The sequence below is a fragment of the Nematolebias whitei genome, chromosome 15 (genome assembly GCF_014905685.2).
Source record: "Nematolebias whitei isolate Nwh7 chromosome 15, NemWhi1, whole genome shotgun sequence".
In the NCBI taxonomy this organism is placed as follows: Eukaryota; Metazoa; Chordata; class Actinopteri; order Cyprinodontiformes; family Rivulidae; genus Nematolebias; species Nematolebias whitei.
In genome coordinates, this window is record NC_056512.1 from 32695819 (window position 1) to 32706464 (window position 10646).

At 39.8% G+C, this 10646-nt stretch overlaps 2 protein-coding genes across 2 annotated transcripts in view; one reads left to right on the plus strand and one right to left on the minus strand.

The window, feature by feature from the left end:
* cant1a (calcium activated nucleotidase 1a) overlaps positions 1-10646 on the plus strand; it is an 865245-nt gene that overhangs the window by 484428 nt on the left and 370171 nt on the right. The gene's annotated exons all lie outside the window — the stretch shown is intronic.
* sox9a (SRY-box transcription factor 9a) lies at positions 3016-5187 on the minus strand. Its single transcript, XM_037689002.1, has 3 exons — positions 4598-5187; positions 4094-4338; positions 3016-3815 (listed from the first exon to the last, which is right to left on the minus strand). The coding sequence occupies exons 1-3, from the start codon at positions 5023-5025 to the stop codon at positions 3070-3072; spliced, it is 1419 nt and encodes a 472-aa protein (XP_037544930.1). The 5' UTR covers positions 5026-5187; the 3' UTR covers positions 3016-3069.

Genomic DNA, 10646 nt, shown 5'->3' on the forward strand with positions numbered 1-10646 from the left:
TTTTATTAAAATAATAAATCTTTATATTTTTAATAACAAGAAAAAAAAAAAAAAAAAAAATTTTTTTTACCTTTCCCCCCCCCCCCCCCCCCAAAAAAAAAAAGATTTAGTTGTTCTCTTAGGATGATAGATTATTGTTTGCTGAACTTGTTTTCTTACCTTTTGAACTGAATATTGGGCTGCAGATGAACTTGGTCCCATCAGGAGCCAGTCGGTGCTCTGCTACCGGTGCGGACAAGTCAGACAGCATAATTGTAAGGCTCATAACAATATATTACTCTAAGAGCTCATCAAACTCTAATGCCACTGTTTGGGTTAAAGGCGCCCCTTAATTCCCGCTCACGCTGTCATTCAGATGGTTTCAGTTTTGAACAAAAAATAATCCTGTTTTGCACCCTTCAGAGTCGTGTCAGTCATGAGTAAAATTTCTGGCTTTACAGGCTTAAATAAAGAAAGAAAAAAAAAAAGGTGGAGTATTAAGGTTTTCCACCACTCCACTTTTCTGCTTTGCCTTAAGCAATCAGTAACCGTCTTCCCTTCGCCCTGTTAGGCCTTGGGGCCCCACTGCATGGCTCCAGGTTTGAGCCAGGGGAGATTCAGTGATAGATGGGCCCCTGGGGCTCTCTGTGGGAGGTGGACTTCGCACACCCTGACTGCTCTTCACTGTCAGAGGGGAAGTTGTCCTCTTTTGTAACCAGAGACAGCAGAGTGAGGCCTGATGACACTAAAAACAAGCAGAAACATTTTTTATACATCAGCAGCTGTGGTTTCTGAACATATTGTGTGTCTAGTGGATTGTGAAACATCAGTCAACGGTTGTGTGATTGACAGATTCTACAGTAAGAAGAAGCTGAAATCCTTTAAAACATGCTCACTAAAAAAAAAAAAAAAGCGACTATTTACGTGTTTAAACAGTGTAAAATCCATGTCAGGTGCAATCTCATGCACATTTTTCTGGTGATTTTGATCATTTTTAACAAGCTTGCAGCCAATAAACCTAAACTGACCTCTCCAAGTATTAACATCATAGAAACGTCACTATTTAATTAGCTTTACATTAGAATTACATTTCATTTCAAAGAAAACGATAATGTGACGTGATCTTTATTTTTATAACTGATGCGTAAGCCTGACTGAATATACAGAATAAAACAATCTGACATCCAACATGAGCTACAGCAGAAAAAAGCAGCTGATGTGAAGAAAGAGACATCATCGGTGAACGTACCTTAAGTTTCAACACAAAGCCGTCGTACCTGATTGTGTTTACATTCACTCTGATTTATTAAGTTCAGCTCTATTCCCCTATAAGTTAGCCAGTAATGATTAAACAACACGCAGCGTCTAGTTTGTTTCTTTAAGCCGTTGTGTATACAGGCAGAGGGAGGGGTGCAGACATACAGCTAGTCAATAGGTGGGGGTGATACCAGACCTGTGACCTCATGGTCTAAAACAGCCAGAAGCTAAATCTCACCAAACTGCTGCCTCTTATTCTGACCAACAAATGCAAAAAAATAAATAAATCTTTATATGACTGTGATGGTTAGCTTACATTGTGCTTTTTTTACAAAGATAAGTAACTTGAATAACTCTCGGTGTGTTTTATTTTGCATATTACCTATCTGTGGAGACTGTTTCTGTAATAACTAGTAAGAATAAACATCAGTGAATGATGAAAACAGCAACAAATTTCTGAGTTTTGCTTTTATTGCAAACAAAAAATAATACAAAACATAAGCTTTAAAGGCAATGCCATGTTCACCTACAGAGAAACTGCATTAAAAAGATGACAAAATGAGAACTAATGATACAGAATATAAAATGAGCACATTTTTTTCCCCAAAAAATAACAAAACAGCATCGTGTCGATTCCAACTATTTTTACATCTGCTTTTTAAGTCATTAGGTCATTTGTTCAAAAAAAGAAAAGAAAAAAAAAATAGAAAATATCCAGTTTTTCTTTAAGCGAAAGATCTATGGTGTGATTCTGTACATAAGAAGACCACGAAGAAAAAAAACGAAACGTTCATACGGTAACATTTACAAATGATAAATAACGATGTACCACATACGACAGCAACCTATTGTTAGCTGCTGATGAATTTTTCAAAGCGTGGTTGCAAATATTTATTCTCAAATAAAATTAATGCTAAGGAATAAATTAGGAAAGAAAACGTTAGTAGGAAGGACGAGGCAGAAAGAACTGTGGAGGAGCACACCATGTTCAGACCTGATGGGTGCTGGCGACGCTCAGGTCAAAGGTTACTTCCTGAATCTCATGGAGCAGGAAGTCCTGCGCTGTCGGTCCCACACTGCAAAGCCAGAGGACGAAGCCTCACTGCTGCGGCTCCGGAGGCACCAATGGTATCGAGGCAGATACAAGCAAGCATTGCTGTCACATCTAGCAACACAGTAAGGCCCCTAAAAGAGTTACATGGCACCTGCTATGGCATTTTCCAAACGCAATAAATTGAGCTCAAGCAAACAAGAAGTAGAACGTTGGATTAATTCACTTTTGACACGGTCATTTCACGGCCAAAATAATCTAATCTATTTCAAACTTGCATTGCTCAATTCCTGCATGTCGAAGGAATTAAAATATGTACAGTATACAAATTCAAAGCAGAACGAAGGCTATTACAAGACGGCAGTGTCAGTAAGCACACGTCTCTCACTTCCTGTAAATAAAAAGGTACATTAGTGATAAGTAAGGCCACTGAGGGTGTTGGACCCTGTTCCTTTAGGTGAAACAAACCTTCCAGTCACAACGATGACACTGACTATGATGAGAGCGGAACACATACACAGTACATACTATTATATTCATAACCAGCATGTCCTCACAGAGGATTTAACTTTTTAAAACATTATATCTAAAAAAATATAATCACAAATCCAACCGATACAAAAGGCACTGTTGGGAGCCAATTCAAAGATAAAATTTTCGAGCTATAAAAAAAAGTCTATGTCACGCTTTTCTGTTGGCAATGACGGATGTGTGGCGGGGGAGTGGGGGGGGGGGGGGAGTCTGGGGTGAGCATTCTCTCAGTCACTTCTCTGATTGCTTCCTCAGGGCCTTGACAGCTGCGTGTAAATGGGCTGCTGCTCCCAGTGCTGCGGACTGTGGGTCTGCGGCACGGAGGGCACCCCGGTGCTGTCAGCGATCGGGGTGTACATCGGCCTCTGGCTGGGGCTCATGTAGCTGAAGGTGGAGTACAGGCTGGAGCCTTGGCCCGCTGCGTGGCTGTAGTAAGAGTTGGCACCACTTTGGTGGTCTGAATAGTCATACTGTGCTCGTGTGATGGAAGGGTAGGAGGAGGTGCTGTAGTGCTGGAGGTTGAAGGACCCGTAGGTGACGTGCTGTGGGGAGCCCTGCTGCTCTGTGTAGTGACTCGGACTCAGTTGCTCCGTCTTGATCTGGGTGGTTCTTTGACCTTGTTGCTCTCCTCCTCCACCCAGGGGTGTCAGGGAATGCTGCTGCTGCTGCTTGGACAGCCAGGCGTGGGCTCCAACGTTGGCTCCCTGGCTGACTGAGGAGCTGCTGATACCGTAGCTACCAGTGTAGCCAGCCTGGGCTGCACCGCCAGCATGGCTGTGAGGCGGCAGGTACTGATCGAACTCATCGACGTCGAAGCTTCCCATGTTGGAGATGACGTCGGTGCTCAGCTCACCAATGTCCACAGCTCCAAAGTCGATATTGAGCTGCCGACTGGTGCCCTCTTGAACGGGGCGCCCCTCTCGTTTCATGTCAACTTTGCTGGGAGGGAGATCCGTCTTGGGGGTAGTTGGGGGTGTTGGTGGGCCCTGGGATTGACCTGGTTGGAGGAAAACATTTAGACTTGAGGTTAAACTGGGGTACTCTGTCATCAAACAGCTGGTTTTAACCTAAATAAATGCATGTGAGATGTTTACTGGCTGAATCCTGACAGGTGTATTTGAATTCTGCCTTGTAAAACTATAATCATTAACCCTTAATCATTAACAGCTGTCTGTGCATGGCAATAAAAAACTGAAATATTCAAACTGCACAGATATTACAATTATAAAACATACATATATATATGTTTTTAATTAGATTGATTTTTCATCTCACCTGAATGCTCTCCTGGTGAGTGCACCTCGCCCATGCTGGAAGCAGGAGAATCGGCCTGCAGCGCCTTGAAGATCGCATTTGGAGAGATGTGGGTTTGCTCACCGTCCTCCGGTTCGCTTTGACCGTTCTTGACGGATTTCCTCCGCCTGGGCTGATATTTGTAGTCGGGGTGATCTTTCTTGTGCTGCACTCTCAGGCGTTCAGCCTCCTCCACGAACGGCCGCTTCTCTACCTCATTGAGCAGTCTGAAAAAAAAACACATTTGATTATAGAAGTTGGTTTATTTATCAGAAGTCATCCTGGGTGGATGAGGTCGCAGCAAATGCAAAGCATTCCTAATCAAACTTGAATGATTTTGCAACAAAAAACCTGTGAGGAATTAAACGTAATCATAGAAGGCATCAGTCAAATTGCCGCACAATCACAGCAGGAAAGCCGCGCAGAGTTTATAAAAATGCGCACAGCGGCGCGTAAAAGCGCACAGCAGCTGCAGAGCGCACTCACCTCCAGAGTTTCCCCAGGGTTTTGCTGAGCTCTGCGTTGTGCAGATGTGGGTACTGATCGGCCAGTTTCCTCCGGGCTGCCTGGGCCCACACCATGAAGGCGTTCATGGGTCTCTTCACGTGAGGTTTGCTCTTACTCGAGCCGTTGACGCGCACCGGCATGGGCACCAAGGTCCAGTCGTAGCCCTTCAACACCTGGGACACTGCGTCTCTGATGCACACGGGAAACTTCTCTTCTTCGCCCTCCTTCTTGTAGTCGGGGCCCCTGAGGAGGTGGTTGTCGGACGGGCGGGTGTTCTCGGTGTCCGAACCGGAACCGGACGGGCACGGCGAGCCCGCGGAGTCCTCAGACATGCTGGGGCTGGGGACGTCAGAGTGACACTTCTCCTGTTCTTCTGTCATCTTCAGGTAGGGGTCGAGGAGATTCATGCGAAAAAATTGAAGGACAACTTCTTACAAGAAAAAAAAATAAAAAAAAATAATAATAAAGAAAGTCCTTTGTTTTCCCCAAATCCAAGATTTGTGCCCAAAGACTGCAGAGAGTTTAAGGGCGCACAGCTTGACTGGCAAACTGAAATCCTTTAAAGTAAGAAAAAATAAAAATGGAAATCTTCAGCACTCCTTTAGCTTCGTCACAATTTCACAAACAGTATGGCAAATCGAAAGTGGTCTCTTCTAATGCGAATTTATTTATTTTTTTAATCTGTGTGTTTTTCAAGAGAACAGAGTTGAGTAGGCGAACAGTCTGCAAACTCTGGAAGCGCAGCAGCAATTTATGACTGGGAGGACTGGGGGCCGTTCAGTGGGCGGAGACGTAAGTCAACACCAGTGAAAACCCAGCTCAGCCAAGTGGTTGCTCCCCTTCTGGGCTTTGGTTTCACCCTCATTCGTAATTTTATTTCACGTTCAGAAAATTATTATGAACTAAAAAGATTATATTGGCAAAACGATAGAAACAGTTTAATTTAGAGCTTTTACATTTCTTCTATTGCCATTAGAAACCAAACCAGTTCGCTCCTTATAAAGTTTTCTCTTTTGATTGTTTTTGTTTATAAAATTTGATTTTTTTTCCACATTTATGACTTTTTTTCCACACAAACATGATGTACACAAGGGAAAGGTTTAGTGCTTAGCTTTTTTCTCCACAGACTAAAAAACTTTAACAACTCTATTCCTATGAATAAAAAAGCATTAAAAAAAATCTATAAAATAAATATCAAACATTGAGTTGCTTTTTGTGTTCAATATTCTATGTTTGTGTGTGAAATTGTACTTGTGGAAGCACTCAACTGAATGAGAAATTAAACTTTAAAAATGTAGAGGAAAAAAGAAACAATCTGCAAAAACTCTCCTTGATTTTTGCAGCTCTGATAAAATAATTATATCCATATTTATGTTGGGATGCTGACAACTGCTGTGTAAAAACTGTGGACAGACTTATGTGAGTCTTTAAGCTGCTGCAGAGCAACTGGCATCAGTTGTCGCTGCTCTGCACAAACTCACCAACAGGGGGCGACAGAAGCCCAGAAACTTGGCAGGAAGATTTGCTGAAGCTGCTGCAATGTTGGCAACAAAGCAACTAGTCATTACATTTAAAACATGCTTAAAACATGCCTTTCCTCTCCTTATAGTGTTCACACAACAAAATTATCTAGAAAACAAACAAAAAACAACAACTCCTTATTATTTGTTTAAAAACTGCACAGAAGAAATGTATGTTTTTTCCATTAAATTTAATTTTAATGTCATTTTGAGGAGTTTAGCTTTCAAACAAGTGCGTTCATAATTTTTTTTTTATAATCAAATCACAGTAGGCCTTTACTTATATATATATATATATATATAAACAATTAAGCCACATTCTTTCCAAAAAATATTGTTAAAAAGTGCAGGATAGCTGCTTTATGCAATAACTATTGACATTTATTTGACATGTTTTTAGTGAAAACTGACACTTTAGAAAACGTCCTAAAAAGTGCTGTGACTACAAAATCTACTTTTCTGGATTTGCTCCAGCGCTTGTTTTTTGAGGACAAAAGTGACTTTGTTGTGAGACTTTAGTCCGTTTAATCCGCGTATCCAGTTTTAGAAACCAGACCTGACTAAAAGTTATGTGTTCAAAAAAAAAAGTGCAGCAAAAAAAAAAAAAACCTTAGTAACAACAACTGTTGATAAATTTATTTCTATTTTTAGAAGATATCAGCAAGCGCAAACATCAAACAACAAGCTGAGCTTTGTCCTAATCAGGATTTGACAGACAAAAAGAAAATGAAAATAAGAACAAAAAGGTATAAAATTGAGTAAAAATGTCGTTTAAAACTGACTAATTGGAAACATGCTTCAAAAATGTCCAAATATTTAGCATTTTTGTCATTTTTATCCCTATTGTTATGTATTATTTTAAAACATTCAAATATTCAATTTAGTTTATTTATATAGCGCCAAATCACAGCAGAAGTCATTTCAGGGCACTGAACAGAAACATACATATATAAAAAATAATAATTTAAAAATATTTATCTGAGGGGCAGACTGTAACTCCATCGCATAACTCTCATCTTGAGCGAGCACAAAGGTGACAGTGGAAAGGAAAAACTCTCTCATGAGGAAGAAACTTTTAGCAGAACCAGGCTCAGGACCAGCTGCTTCGACTGGGTTTGGTAAGAACAGATACACAATGGCAGGTCGATAAGCACATGCTAAGATAAAAAATAGTATCAAATGAAAACTATTCAATTTTAGCAAATCATTTAATGAGGTCAGTTTGTCTCCCAGTAGTCTAAATCTATGGCAGCATAAATTTTCTGCACTAATATTGAAATATTTAAGTCTCTTCTATCTGAGCTGGAGGGCGTTATTGTGTTTTGTTGCCCAAACATACTTAGAATGCAAATATTAGATATTTCTTATGGATTTTAGTTGACATGTGTTTTGGAAGGAGTGATAAAAACTTGTACCTTTTGTGTGTTTTGCTCCTCTGTGAGGCAACTGGTCTCAACAAGCAGAGGAGGAAAAAGCCTGTGATGGCTGACACTAAGGCATCAGAGGTGTGGTCGGGCATGTTCGCACCCTCACATCGCTGACTGCGGAGGCTTTAAGGAGCCCTGAAGACTGATTTTCTACAGTTAATGCAAGGGGTGGGGTCGGAGCATCCGTCCCACAGCTTACATGGAACGCCCGCCTTAAGGCACAGGTCTTGGGAAACTTCTCAGCTTGACTTCGAGCCATGGCGTTAAAAATTTGAGGCAAACACTGAGGGTAAACTGCCAAGTCATGTCTTCCACCTCTCAGATTCCACTGCGAAGGTTTCAGCAGTCTGTGTCTTGTTTTTAGGTGTCAGAGCCAATTTTCTCCAATAAATAGTGGTTATTTAGGACTGCTTTTTTAAAACACATGAAACTAAAAAAAAATTAAAAATTTAAGAAGAGACATCATTGATCCTTCTGATTATTTTTAAGGATTCTATTCCCACAAGCTGGTTAAAATGTCATTATTTCAATGAATAACGTGTGTGGAAACTTAAGTAATGTGGAGATGAATCCGATATATTACAGGGTTTTATTTACTGCGTCCACTTCCACCTTTCACATGACACCTATTTGAGACTTTCCACAACATGCACCATCCGCCCTAGACGCGGCTGAAAACTGCTCACAAATTCCCTCAAGCAAATCATCTAAATTCTTCCTTCTGGGTGCTTCCCTTCTTCATTTCCAGACTTCAGATTCAAACATAAACCACATCGCTTGCAGCCACTGAGGACGGACAGGCAGCTCCGCAGTGTTTGCTTTGCCAGATCAGAGTGCTTTGGCCACGGGCAGATGTTGACACATGGCATTTTGCAAAGGGTAGAGTGTAAATATGATTCATCAAGACGCTGTCACCCTCAGAAGCATCGGCCTCACATTCCCCGCTCTGACTCTCTCACACCTCCCCGACATCCCACACAGAACCGCAGCAAACTCACCTGACAGACTGGGACCTGAAAACGTGAAGGAACTGTAACTTTCTCAGGAGTAATTGCATGATACATTTCCAAAAGGATGTAAATGTTTACCTGGGAGTTTAGACGTCAATTAGAATTAAACAAAAATTGGCGTACAAGTTCACAAAAAATACATCAAATATTTGTCCTAGACAAAATACCTTTCTTTTTTTCTTATTCCTGTATTCAGACAGCTCTTTTATTATCTTATTGAGCTTCAAAACAAAATGAAATACAGTGAGCACTCATGTGATAGCTGATCTATAGAAAAGGAACTGAACTAAGATTACAGTGGGACATTATCAAGCAGTGTCAGATGAGTGACACTACTTGTGCATTGCCATATTATGTAAATCCCAATCTGGAACAGTAAACTGAGAGATGAAGTTTTGTATTTTTTTAAATGTATTTATGTGTTTGAACTTCTTTCAGTGGAGTTTGCATCCATCTCATTGAAAAGTGGTTGTCTTTTTTGGATTGCTACACCTGAAAAGCACAACCAATATTTAAGTCTGCTGAGTGACTTTAAGGCACATTCATGCCTGCAGGTGAAGCAGCCTTTTTAAATGACAATGAAACACCACAGAAGAAGAGTGTGATCCCTGTAGGTCACTGCCCTCTGCGTCCAATAACACAGGCTGACTTGCAATTATGTCTGAATGACAATAGCTCATTCTCAAAGTGCTGACACAATGTTACATTACCTGATTTTTTTTTTTTTTTTTTTTTTTTTTGAGAGAGAGAGAGGTTAATCATCTTTTCTTGGACTCTCATCAGATGTCTTGTTATTTGAAAAGATGCGAGAGTCATAGCAAAGAAAAGGAAAAAAGACACATGGCATGTTATATCCTATTCTGGTTGGTTATTTTAGAAAGACAAATGATGAACAAAATAATACATAATTTATGATGATAATAAAAGCTCAGTTCTCAAACAAGTAAAATTCACTCTTGAGTCCTTTAGATTTTGCATACGAATAAAAATAAACTTGAACTACTTCTGCCCTCTTTAGGTTAAATGATGCAAAATGTGAACGTAATGATGAAAGTATTATATATGAAGTATTTAGAAACTGTGTTCCTGTATTGTCACAATATAAGACATCAGGAGCCCGGTTCAGAAAGGAGTGGGAATGTTGTGACATCATATGACATCACCTGTATCTCTGAAATCAGGCAAGAGCATTTTGGCATTCCGTGTTTTCAGCTTTCCCTGGGATGCTTCAGTGTTTTGCATTGTGGACTAATGTAGCTATTACGGGTTTTTATTTACTGTTAAATGTAAACATAATTTGATAGAAGCCGTTTTCAGCTGAAAAATGCTTAATCGACTAAAACTGACGCTGAATGGAAGATACGGAAGTGACATTTGCCATATATCTATCTAATGTCAGTATTGATTTATTATTAACGTGACCTTTAAATTTTGTTTTGAAAACATCATATATGCATAAATATTTAATATTTTACTTAATGTCATGTAATTTACTTTGCTTGCGTGACATTTAAAAACAACTGTATTGTGTTTCTTGTCTACCTGACCCCAAAATGTTACAATTACTAGAATACCTGTTTGTATCAGTAATTATTTCGATCTTAACATGTGCTTTTTGTCGTTCCTCCAATAGAAAGTACACCTAGACCTGCCGTTCTGTGTTTGGCTGTTTCTCCTTCCTGTTCCTCTCAAACCCCAGCCAGTCAAAGCAGCTGGTCCTGAGTCTGGTTCTGATGGAGGTTTCTTCCTCTTTAAAGGGAGTTTTTCCTTTCCACTGTTGCCTTTGTGCTTGCTCAGGCTGAGAGAGTGCTACAAAATGAAGACCCAACATGTGGCTTCCTTAGATATATAATTTTTACTAACTGACTTTTTTATGCATGTACAGTAAATATTTTTGTTCAGTTCCCTGAAATTACGTCTGTTTTGACTTGACACTTTATAAATAAACTTAAATGAATTGAAGACACTGATGTCATCAACTGCTGAAATAATTTAAAACAGAAAATCCTTCATACATATATTTATTTATATATATATATATATATATATATATATATATATATATATATAT